The 12,173-nt window shown below is 66.7% G+C and overlaps 1 protein-coding gene across 5 annotated transcripts in view; it reads right to left on the reverse strand.

Annotated features, from left to right (window-relative positions):
- The window catches only part of LOC111146434 (G protein signaling modulator 1), a 30,834-nt gene extending 20,848 nt beyond the window's left edge, over positions 1-9,986 (reverse strand). For 2 of the 5 annotated variants that reach the window (XM_022501991.1, XM_022501988.1), the window contains exon 1: positions 6,380-6,444. In XM_022501991.1, the coding sequence (XP_022357699.1) occupies positions 6,380-6,444 (65 nt within the window). Of the gene's footprint in view, positions 1-1,884; positions 4,149-6,379; positions 6,445-7,467; positions 7,879-9,865 lie in introns of those variants that run through there. The other 3 variants (XM_022501990.1, XM_022501989.1, XM_022501987.1) reach the window with 3 other exon arrangements.
- Between the last annotated feature and the right edge of the window lie 2,187 nt (positions 9,987-12,173).

A 12,173-nucleotide genomic window follows, 5' to 3' on the forward strand; every position in this document is an offset into this window, starting at 1 on the left:
CAGAACCTGACCCCTCCTCGTCCTAGAGTACGCCCCCAGCCTCCAAGGTCTCCATGGGGGGCTGTGGGCTCAGGCATCATCTGTTCTCACCTCCCATCCATGGGGGAGGCAGGGCTGCATCCCAGGGTCAGCCAGCCCTGGGAGCCGAAGAGCGCTCAGCTGCCCTAGGGCCACGACTGCCTGATGGACAGCGGCTCCCCCACCTCATGGCACTACCAGGGGAAAACAGGACAAGACCACGTCTTAGGATGAACCCGACCCCTGGAAACTGTTCCAGGTTCCTGGCCCATGAAGCAAGCCGACCCCAAGGGTCCAGAGTTCCACATGACAACCTGGGCCCTGGCCAGAGGCTGCGCCAGCCCCTCCTCCCCTGACCTTCGGGCGGGGGCTTCAGAGAAGCAGGGCCCTGCTCGGCCCCTAAGGTGGGGTCTGGGCCCCCCAGCTGCTAGCCTGGGCCCTGCGGTCCCTGGGCCTTAGACCACCTATCACGGGAGCCTCATATGTGGGGCCACTCAGGCCGGTCCTGGTTCGGGCCCTCCCAGCTGTGGGGTCCTGGGCAGGCCACATCACCACTCAGAGCCTTGGTTTCCTCCTCTATCCTCTTCTGGCTGGTCCTGTGGGTTCCCGGCTCAAGGCCTGGCCCGTGGCCCTGCCCTTGGGTGGGAGAGTGGGGCCCCAAGCTGGAGGGCACCCTGGCAGGTGACTGTACATGCAGCCCTGGAAAAGTGGGGGGCACGTTCCGCACAGCTGAGGGCCAACCCCGACCACCTGGGTCCGGGTCCGTGGAAAGCCTACGGGTAACTGAAAATGTCCACACCAAACAGTGCACGTGGCCCAGGACAGCTGCCCCTCAGCTTTGTTGGGTCGCGCAGTGATCAGCAGTTACTGGGGGGGAGCACATGGCTCCCCTCAACCAACCAACAAATCTGTCTACGGCAGTGTTTCTCCACCGTTTAACCAAACCCCCTTCGATACAAACCGCGGTGCCCTGCCCACTTCACCTCTGCATCGTCAGGAAAACATGCACTTTCAACGTTTCCAACAGCACCGCTTACCAAGAGGCAGGGGTGCACCTGTGGAGCCCTGAGACGCTGAGCCCAGCACCCCACACCCCATGGGCTCAGAGCTCTCTGCTGGGAAGCCCCCACCTTCACAGCACTGTTTGCCCAGCCTCGACCCCCAGCATCAGGGCCACTCCTCCCGGGAGGGCTGGGCTCTGGGACCTGGCACCGCCCTGCCTGTGCCAGGTTCGAGCCGAGCCTGGGGGCCCCTCCGAGAGCCGGGGGTCAGAGCTTTGGCTTCATACCCTCCCCGCTCTGGGAAAGCCCATCCAGATGCCACGCTGCAGGAGCCCCCCAGTGGCCTACCCCCGTAACCACTGCCACGCGTGGAGCTCCTTAATCTAGGCCTCCTTAATCCAGGCCTCACCCAGCTGGGCACCAGGCCATGTGACACCGTGGGCCAACCTCTCCTCCCAGGGGACTTAGCAGCCTCGGGGCTGTGACGCTGCCGTGTCCGGACCAAGCTCACCCTGCTGGCTCTGACCGGGTCGACAGTGGGGAGAGGGCGGACGGCTGCCCCCAACCCCCGGGCCTGCCTGGACACCACGGTGAAGGAGGATTCTGGTGCGGGAAGGGCCTGGGGCCCAAAAAAGCAGGAGGTGGGGGGTCCACAGAGGGGCGTCGGGCGTGGCCACCCTGAGTCCCAGACTGGCCAGTCTGACCCCGGCTCCAGGATCGTGAGGACGATCCTGGACAGGCCCTGGATAGGCCGCAGGCAGGGAGTCCGGGCGGGAAGCCCCACCCCCTCTACTGAGCCCGAGAGCCCCCCACGGCCCCTTGACCTCCAGCACCCACCCTCTGCCCCCGTCACCACCCAGCACACCTCTTCCTCCGCAGGTTACGCATCTTCTGCACGTAGAGCCACAGCTCCAGGCCCACGGGCAGCAGCAGGGGGCGGGGCCGCGGGGCACCGTACACCACCTTGCACACGGCCTTCTCTGCCAGGCTCAGGGCCACAGGCTGGCCCTCGGCGGAGGCGGCCGGCATGGCGGGACTCCAGGCCTCCCTCCTGGCCCACCAGCTCCCGGCCCACCTCGGCTGCCAGTCCCGGGAATGCCCCGGCCTCGTGGTCCCCCTGCCTCCACCCACCCCAGAGCGGTGGGCCGAAGGCTCTGGCGTCCCAAGTTCCAGGAGACCCCAGGTCCTCAGGCAGGCTGTCCAGGGCCTCCCGGGGACTGAGGGGGATCAAGGGATCAGGACAGCTCAGAGCTGGGGATCAGCACTGTCAGCAGGGCAGGGCCGGCGGGGGCGAGGCCTTCTCTGCCAGGCCACTTGCCCAGCTCAGCAACGGGCATGGGGTGGCAGAGGGCTCCAAGGCTGTGCAGCTCTGGACCATGGGAACAGGAAGGGGTGCAGCTCTGGGGTGCCCTCTGACCCCAAAACTACCTGGAGTCAGAGCACACGGAGAAACCGAGAACAAGAGGGAGGGTGGGAGGCCCAGGGCAAAGACCAGCCCAGGTACAGGATCTCAAGGCCAGCACCGGCCCTGGGGGCCCTGTTCACTCGGCGGTGGGGTCTGGTGAGGCTGAGTCTCCGGAGGGCCCGGGGCAGGTGAGGACAGGGATGGGGGGATCAGGTCCCAGGCTGCCTGCCACACCAGGTCCTGCTGCCCAGAGTGTCCAGACCGAGTAGCCCCCCACGCTAAGGCTTCTGCCAATACCCCCATCCACCCCCCCAGGACCACTCAGCTGACAGGTACAGGGCGGGCCTGGGTCACCACGTTTTCACGCGGCTCCTATTAACGAACTAGCGCTCCAAACCCTCAGATCAACCCCAGGCCCCCTACTCTGCTTCCCAGGGCCCGCCTGAAGGACAGGCTACCCTCCCCTGTCTTCCCTGAGACCCACCCAGGCTGGCCAGACCCACATCCCTGCTCAGGGAAGAAGATTCCGGAGCCTCTGCCCCGACACCACCTCTGCAGGCCTGTGGGTGTTTGCCCCGTCGCCTGGCATGTGCCCACTGACACAAGTGACGGACCGGTCTGCAGCCGCACTGGGCCGCCCACTCTAGCACCAGTCTGTGGAGTGGGCCTTCCTGCCTTCTAGCCACACGTCCTCCCTGCAGGACTGCCCGGGGCCTGTCCACCCACAGGCTACCAGGAGTCCCACTTTCGGGGCACGAGAGCCCCTGCAGCTCTGGGCTGGGCTGACCAGAGTTCGCAGAGCTCCCCAGGGCTGTGGCCTCAGCTCCCCGGCAGCCTCTCCTTTCCCTGGGAGGGACGGCCTTCCCATCTGGGATGTGTCGCCCTTCCTTGCAAGGGCCCACCAGGCCGGCTTGCCCAGAGGCCGGACCACAGTGGCCGGGAGGAAGGACACCGTCTGCCAAGCTCCTGCCGCCCGCCCGCAGGCTTACCGGTTAATAAAATGGTGATGGACTCCCCAGTGGCCAACCTTACTCTTTGGCCACATCACGCCCACACCCTTCCAGCCCCGCCTTGGCACCCAAGACCGCACCCCGCAGAGGCCATCAGCCCAGCCTCACTCGGACCAAACTGCTGGGCTCTCCACCAGGCTCCTGCCCTCACCCACCTCTCCCACCAGCCTCTTCGGGGTCCTCCGGGGCAGACACCATGGCTGGTCTCCAAGCCAGGCCCCCAGCTCTCACTGCACAGGGTTAGCTGGGGGCTGTGTCCCTCTTCCCTCCATTCTCTGCTAAATGCAGTCACTGACCTCCCTCTCCAGGGATGTCTGCCCCAGTCTGGGCCACCAAGCTGATGGGCCAGGGCCCCCGCTCACCCCATCCCGCTGCCCCCAAAAGCAAAGCCATTGGGACAGCACAGGGCAGGGAGCATGGTGGGAACAGGAATTGCTGGTGGAGAACACGTGTGTCACCTAGCTTGGGAAAGCGCTGGGGGTTGTGTTTCTAGTGAGCCCTGGGGCCAGGCCATTAGCCTGCAGATGTCCTGCCGCTGCCGGTGCCTGGGATACAGTGGAAGGAGCCGTAGTGGGGACGGGTAGGTGGCAGGAGGCCATCCCACTCCTGAGGATGGCCCTGTCCGGCCACCTTATGCTTGGGACCCACATCTGACAGGGCTCCCCACGGTGGGGGTGCTCACCACTCCACCAGGGCCTCCCCACTTTCAGGGACCTCCTGGCCACCTGCCCCTCCCCTGAACCCTCCTCTCCCAGGCCCGTCAGCCCCTCCCTCCCCAACCCCTTCTCCAGGGAGGAGACTCTGCCTCCCCAACACCATCCCCTCCCCAGGGCCCCATCTGGGGACTTGTTGGGCCCATGGGCACACTCATGCCCCTCTCTGTGTGCATTCTGAGCCCAAGTCCCCCAGACCCCATGTCACCAGGCAGGAATTTGGCATGGGAAGGGAGCTGCTGGGGGAGGGCTAGGCCCGGCCCAGAGGTTCGCCCGAACGACTATCTGCAGAGTGGTAAAACCAAATGGCCGCTCACAGTCCCCTCAGCTGCCCTGCCATAGGTGGGCTTCCTGGCCCGAGTACCCAGGGGGTGGACGACCTCCTAACGCCTTCCCGCAGCCCAGAGGAAGCGTCTCCCTCCTCTCCAGCTAACAGCCCCCACCCATCCAGGATGCTCCCACACACGCTCCCCAAATCCCACCCCTGCCCGCCAGCCTCCGAAAGCCACCACTGAGCGGGACCCGCCCTGTCCACAGCTGGCTGTGGGTACCCAAACAGCCTGTGAGGGGTGTCCGCACAGGCCCACAGGAGGGCTTGCTTGCAGCGCACCCCAAGTCTGTGCTCAGCCTACCCCTTCGAGCTCAACTCAGCTCTCGGCTGGCAAGGATGCCTGGCTGGGCTCAGGGCCTCTGCCAGCGTCCCCCTCTTAGCTCTGTCCCTGCCAAGGACAGCTCCCCCCGGCCAGGGTCCTGCCTGGCGTGTTACTGCTGGGCCCCAGCACCGGCCCACACCCCCGACTGCCAAGTCGAGACTGTGGATGTGGACCAGCACGAAAGGGACCCAAGGCTCAGCTGTGCAGGGGATCCTCTAGGGTGGGCCTCCAGTGTCAGCTGCCAGGAAACCCACCCGCACACCCCTCCCCCTACATGGGGCCCAGGAGCCAGGCCGGGGGGCTTAGCACTCAATCCTGGGACCACACAATGGCAGCTGTGTCTGACCAGTGGCACAGGGACCAAGGTGGGAGGAGCGGCAGGCCTCCTTTTCACTCACCACCAGTGCCTCATTCTGCACTTTGGGGTGGGGGCGAGGAGGGGGGGGCGCGCAAAACGGGTTTGCTGCTGACGCACTGGCCAGCTGGGGCTGGAGAATCCTCTTGGGCAAGGCTGGGCCCCTCGAAGGCCCAGCATCTGGGGAGGCCGCCAGGTCCTAGGAATGATGGTGTCCGTCCAAGTCCAAGCTTCGCCCTGGAGGCAGCCAGTCCAGCCCCTGCCTGGCACTTGTGCCGACTGTACTGGGCCCCCAGCATCCCTGGCAGAGTCCATCCGCCTGGGAGGACCTGGTGCCCAGGTGCTTGGGCACCTGGCATTGCCGTGCAGGACGCCCTGGCCCGGGGTCAGCAGGCAGGGACGCCCGCAGGTGTCAGCTCAGAAAGCGCGGGCCACTGGCCTCCATGCAGGGGCCCGGAGGCTGGAGTCTTCTCAGGCAGACACGCACCCCACCCGGCTGGCTGGCTCTGCAGCCTGAATTCCAGCCTGTGGTCCCCTGAACCCAGATTTATGGTGGGTCCGGGGGGATAAAGCCGGGTTCCTTCAGCCATGCTGCCTCCAGAGAACCCAAACCGCAGTTGTGGGGAGGTGGTGCTGGGCTTGGGAGGGAGCTCCTGGCGGGCCCCCTCCACACACCTGCTGGGCCAGGTGGCCCAGCTGTCAGGAGCGCAGCTGAGAAGCTGAGGGTCTCCCTCCCACTGTCCCAGGGCAGGGGGTGGGGGGCGGTCCAGCAAGCAGCAGCCCACCCCAGCCCAGCGACCATCTTGACCACTGGTTAATTCTGGCCCCCAAAGGGCACCAGCCCTGGAAGGCCTGCGGCCCCCACGCTCAGTGCCCTCCATCCCTGCATGTCCTCCCCCCCACGCCCCTCACCCTTGCAGGCACCTCCCCCACCAGGGGTGTCCCCTTCCTCTGCATCCCCTCCTTCACCCCGGGTGCCCCCTACCCCAGCACCCCGTCCTCCCCAGTCCCCGCCCCCGCGGGAGCCCCCCACCCCTACACCCCTCCTCCCCCGCGCCTCCACCGCCGCCAGCCCGCAGGGAGGGCGCGTCTCCGCCACGTTGCGCGCCCACCGCAGCCTTTGTTCCGGGCCTCCCGCCTCCTGCCGCGGGTCCCCGCGCGTCCCGCCCGTCCCCGCGCGTCCCCGCTCGTCCCCGCAGGCCCCCGCCGGTCCGCCCAGCCTACCTGGAGTAGAGGCGCCGGGCCGGGCCGGGCAGCTCGTCGGCGGCGGGCGGGGCCGGGCCGGCCATGGGGCTGGGGTCGCCGAGGGCCGGGGGCGCACGCCCCCCCCACCCTGCTCGCGCCGCCCTGCGCCTGTCCCCGTCCGCTGTCCGCCGCCCACCGTCCACCGTCAGTCCGTCCCTCCGTCGGTCTGTCCGCCCGCCCGCCGGAGGCGCCGAGGAAGTGATGCGCGCGGGGCGCCGCCCCTCCCGCCGTGGCCGTGATGTCACCGCCGCCCGCGAGGGGAGGGGGCGCGGACGGAGCCGCGGGTCCCTCCCCCGCGCGCGGCCCCGGGGAGGGGGCGGGGCCTTTGAGCAAGAGCGTTCCTGCCCCCCAGGACCCCCTCTCTCCGCAGCTCGAGGCTACGGGGGCACGGGGGCAGGGGCCTGGCTCTGGGCTCGGCCCCTGGGCCCCAGGGTTCTTCTGGGACCCGCGGGGCGCCTGGGTGTCCCTGCAGCCCTGCCGGCCTCCCCACCCCCACGCGGGGGGCGTTTGAGGCCTCCTTGCCTTTATTTGGCAGGCGGCCAGCCCCCCTTGGTAGTCCCCTGTCCCCCTCATGTACAGCTCCAACATGCCTACCCCCTTCTCAACTGGCAGTGGGTGCTGGCCCTGCGGTGACCCTCTGCCTGCCTTAGAGACAGCTGGGGAGCTGATGGGAAACACTGCTCCCTGCCCCCGTGTGACTCCCCTGGTCCTCTGGAGGGGGCCTGGGATCTGCACTCACTGCGACCTGTGTGGCCTGGCCAGGGGAGCCCCCCACCCTGCTGTTTCTTACTCCCCAAACCTGGGGTCACCGCCTCGGCCTCCCGACCGTGGTCTCACTTGTGAAATGTGAGTGGAGGGACCCTGCGCCCATGCCCCCCACTGCCATCGCCCTCCTGTGTCCCCGCTGGGCCCCTCTGTGGATGCCTGCGAGCCCTGCCGGCTGACACCTTACCCCGCGGCCTCCCACTCTGGGCTCTGCAGGGCTTTCGGGGCCTTTCCCCAGGGCAGCGTCTGCGGGGAGGGGGTGCGGGCACGCAGAAGGCCCCTTGGGCACACCTGGGTCTCACCTGGTTCTGTCCTGCAGTTCTCAGTCCCAGCCTTCCTGGTTCTCAGTCCCAGCCTTCCTGGTGCAGCCGGGGGACTCCGGACCCTGGAAGAGTCGCTGAGGCCCAACGGGACAGCAACAACTCTGGGAGCAGGAAGTGGGCCACTTTCCCAGGAGAGCTGCCCTAAGGTCAGGGAAATGCCAGGGCCTCCAGCGGGACCCTCAGCAGAACGCAGCCCACAGGCAGAGGCCAATGGCAACCAAAGTAAACAGAAGATAGAAAAGAGCCTGTTGGCCCGGGGCTAGTTTGTTTTTCCTACGGAAGAGAGGCAGCGGGAATGAGAACCATCTGTGCCCAAAGCCTGGGCGGCCTGGCAGCTCATCCCACTCGCCCTCCCCCGTGACCACAGGAGCTGGGCAAGGCCTCGCTCCCCGGCTGGGGCCAGGCTGCTGGCTGGGGGGTTGGGGGGGCTGTGGGCGGGGCCGCCACCCTTATCTGCCACAGCCCAAGGCCTGCATCCTTGGGGTGCCTCCCAAGCGGGCGTCACTCTGAGGCCGGGGCCCCACCTCTGCCAGACCGGAGCTCAGCGTCCCCAGGAGGCCGCAGCTGCTAGCTCCTGTGGGTCCCCTGGGTCTACAGCCGGGGGGCCTGGTGCCAAGAAGGCCCTCAGAGTGACGGGATGTGAATGGCAGAATAGGGGAATAATGCGCCGCCCCCTGTAGCGGTCACTGCGGGGAAAGCACCTTGTTTTCCTTCCTGGGAACAGGCAGACTGGGGAGCCAGGGTCCCTGGGCTGGGAGAGTCTCTGCTTTTTATCAGAGCTTCCTGGGGGAGCCGGGACCCTCTGGGGGTGCTGTGCAGTGAGCTGGTCCACAGCTCAGGCTGGCAGGCCCGGCAGGACTGCCCCCTGTCCCCTGCACCGGGTCACCTGCCACAAGCTGTTCTCCTTCTCTGAGCCCCAGTTCTGCCACCCAGGAATAGGGTTCAGTGGCTCGCTCCTGCAGGGACCGTGAAGGCCCACGGGGGAGTGGATGCTGCTCCTCACTGTTCGTGGTAGCTGAGAGCTCAGGGAGCACCAGCACTGGGAGCACTCTGCCTGGGTGGTTGGGCCTGGTCCCCACTGGGCCCCGATGGTGGTCCTGGGTCCTGGCTGGACCCGACTCCTCTCTCCTGCCCAGAGAACCCGTGCAGGGAGATGGCCCGTGATGAGGGCTGCCACCAGGCGACAGGCCAGTGTGCATTGCCTACACAGCCCCGCACCTGTGAGAGGGAGCACATCACTGGTCCACGGAGAGCAGGGGCTCCAGGGTGACAGGTCTGGGCTGGGAGGAGCTTCTGGAGGGCACCAGCCTTCTGTCACCGCCGGCCTCCCGCTGGTCCCGTCTTCCCCCATTTGCTCTGCTCACCCTCCCCAGCCTCCCCAGAGACGGAGGAGCATGTCTTTACATTCTGCCTTGTAACTGCCTCCCCACTTCATGATGCCAGGAGCACCAGCCGACAGAGCGCTCCCACGGGAGGCCGTAAGCACATGCCCTCCCTCCCTCCATCCACCCACCCACCCACCCATCCCTAATGGGCCTCATTCCCAAAGGAGCGTTAGAGGGAAGGAAAGCGATTTCCTGCCCAGACACATCCCTGAGCGGAACGTGAGGGGTAGGCACAGGCAGCAACGCTGACCCCGGTCTGGGAGGCACCCGGTCTCGAGGGCTGACACACGGCATCCTGAGGGCCCGGGCGTTCCTCTCAGCACGCGTCAGCCACGGTGCTACCTCCCTCCGAGGGCACCTGCCACGTGCCTGCCCTGCCCTTCACCACTCAGCCTTTCTGGCACCCTGCCTCGCCGGCACACCCCTCCTGTTGTACAGGCGAGCACACAGAGCAGTGGCGTCCTGGGTCTCCCAACTGGGCCAGGGGGACTGGGCTGCTGGGGCACGGACGGCATCACACCCTGGTCTCCTGCCTCACCCCTTCCTGGATCTGTCCTTTGCATCTGTCCCCAGGACATGCCTGGCGGGAGATGACGATGGATAGTTGCAGGGTTCTTTCTGAGCCCCTGGAAGTGGGGAGACCTGGTGGGCTCTCCAGGCTCCCCACGGGCCCAGGATGAAGGCCAGACCGGCAGAGGGCGTCCAGGTTGCCTGGAGGATCCGAGGGCGAGCAGACGGGCATACGGGCTTCAGCAGGGTGTGCGGCCCCCTGGGTGTTGGCTGAGGCCGGGGGTGATGGGGATGTCCCTGTGGCCGGCGTGGCCGCTCTTCGCCCGTGGTCTCCCAGACCCCCCCACCCCCGCCTCCTTCCACTCCCACCCCTGCAGCAAGGCTGTTCCCGAAGGGCCCAGTGGGAGCTGGAGCACGGCCAGAGCAGATCACTCAGGTGTACTGTGTTCCCAACGATCTCATGACCCGGAGAAGGAACTTACTGTCCCACACAGTTGCCGGGCGAGTGCCTGCTCCCGTGGCCCCGAGACCCTCATGGGTCACCCCGCAGCCATTTCCTCTCTCCTCAGGCCCTCCAAAAGTCCTCAGAGAGTGGGGTCTGCCGGGTCGGTCTGTCGGGTGGGGTCTGTCGGGCGGGTGTTCGGCTGCATGGGCACAGGCAGAGGGGAGCTGGCAGGAAACGGTCTATCTGCCCACCCCCGGGACCGCATGCCCAGGAAATAGCTGGAGGTCCGAGGGAGGCTACTCACCACCCACGACATCCACGACAGCCAGCCACGCGGCATTCCTGTGGCCCTGGCTGGTTGGCTGCTCACGCCCCCGGAGCCTCGGGAGGCGGGACACATGCACCTGGCGGCGACGACAGGTCAGTCTGTGCGGCTCAGCCTCGGTGATGCCCCACCCATCTGTGTCCCCAGCCTGGGCCTGGCAGACGTGGGGATGTGGAGAGAGAGGGAGACACAGAGACAGAGACGGAGACATGGAGAGAGAGGGAGGGCTGACCCTTGCAGCGGAGTCTGGGGGCTCCGGGTTCCCATGCTGGTGTGTGTGAGGGGAGGGGCATCAAAACGTGAGCAAACACTGGACGGAGAAAGAGAGGAGACGTCCTGCCCCAACCGACCCAAGGAAGCCCCCGAAGGCAAACAGAAAAGGCAGCGGGTTTTCCCTGCCCACAGTTCCTCATTCCAGGAGTTCCACCGGGGCTAAAAGCCACCCCCAGCCCTTCGGCCCCGCGACCTTGGCCAAGCTCCCTGCCCCTTTGGCACCTGTCCCAGTGGCCATGGGGTAGTGATGTGACAGGACAGTGGGTGAGGCGCTGTGAGCACCCGCCAGGCTCCGCTGACATGGGGCGAAGCCCTCTGTGGTGTCTCCGGGGCCAGGGTGCTGAGAACAACGTTGTTCTCTCTCGGCTCCGGCAGAGTCCAGGTGTCCTGGGGCCGCACTCCCTCCTGAGGCTCCGGGGCAGTGTCCTCCCTGCCTGTCCCAGCCCCTGGGGCTCCAGGCGTCCCTCCACCTCCGCTCCGTCCTCAAAGGGCCTGTCCCCTTCTCTGAAAGGATAGGCCATCAGACGCAGCGCCGCCGACCCCAGGACGGTCTCATCCCGAGGTCCTGCACTTAAGTACGCCTGCAAAGACCTTTTTTCCAACTGGGTCACATTGACACCAGGTGGGTGTCTTTTGGGGACCCCCACTACCCTCACTTCCCAGTGCTTCCTTACAACAGCTGCTGAGTGACTCAGGTCACGTGGTTTTGTGGCCTTCTTGCCGCGTACCATTAGCTCACAAGCTCTACCCAGGCCTCACAAAGACGTCTGCGCAGACGTGACTGGGGGCAGGGCTGTGTGACATTCGTCTGTGGGTACGCCGCGGCTCCTTGACCAGGCTCTCGCTACCCCTTTCCCCCTTGTCCAGGGGAAGCAGAGCACCTGGGGTCCTGGGGGTGGGAGCGGCTCCTGGAGCAGAGTCGTCACGCGAGAAAAAACCTCTGTCCGTGGGGACCCTGCCTGTCTAGAATGCAGGGACAGTGTGCACCTTGGGACACCACAGACCCATGCTGATGTCGCCCCCCAGAGCAGGGGACGAGCCAGGAAGCAGGCCCAGCACAGCGTAGCAACTCACAAGCTTGGGCCCCAGCCTTCCCCTGGGTCTCTCTCCTCTTCCAAACACAAGCCTGGAGAGTGACGGGCTGCTGGGGAGCCCTTGGCACAGGCCTAGAACACATCACACGCTTTGCAAGGGACAGCTGTCACGGGGAGACTTGCTCCCAAGCTGATGTCCCACCTCCCTGGCCCGACCCCTCCTGCCTGGCTTGGAGGTCTGGGCAGAGGCGGGGCCCTTCTCAGGCAGCAAGACCGGGGTGGGGGGGCCGTGGGGGGAGGGCTGGGCGTGTCTGGGGACACCAGAGGCTGAGGGACTGGGTCAGCCTGCTAGCAAGGGGCCTGGAGCCCTGGCTGGAATGAGAGGAATCCCCAGGGCCCTGCGCCCTGCAGGAGGGGCCTCCACCCTCAGTACCCACCTCCCCTCCCCTTCCTCACTCCCCCAGGCTTGGCCCTCGAGTGCTGGGTGCTCACCACCTGGGAGCCGCGTGTCACATCAGGAGGAGGCTTGGTCCCGTGGGACCCCCTCATTCTCATGGGCCCCCCCCCACACGTGCACCTGCGTCTGTGGGAGCCAGACTCCAAGGCCCCATCTACCGCCAGGTGTCACAGAAAAAGAACCCCAGTTGCTGCCCTGTCTCTGCCCTCACATGCAGTCACCCCCACCCAGGCCTCGGGTGGCCAGGCAGGCTAGA

The sequence above is a fragment of the Enhydra lutris genome, unplaced genomic scaffold (genome assembly GCF_002288905.1).
Source record: "Enhydra lutris kenyoni isolate GAN:26980312 unplaced genomic scaffold, ASM228890v2 scaffoldscaffold13, whole genome shotgun sequence".
In the NCBI taxonomy this organism is placed as follows: Eukaryota; Metazoa; Chordata; class Mammalia; order Carnivora; family Mustelidae; genus Enhydra; species Enhydra lutris.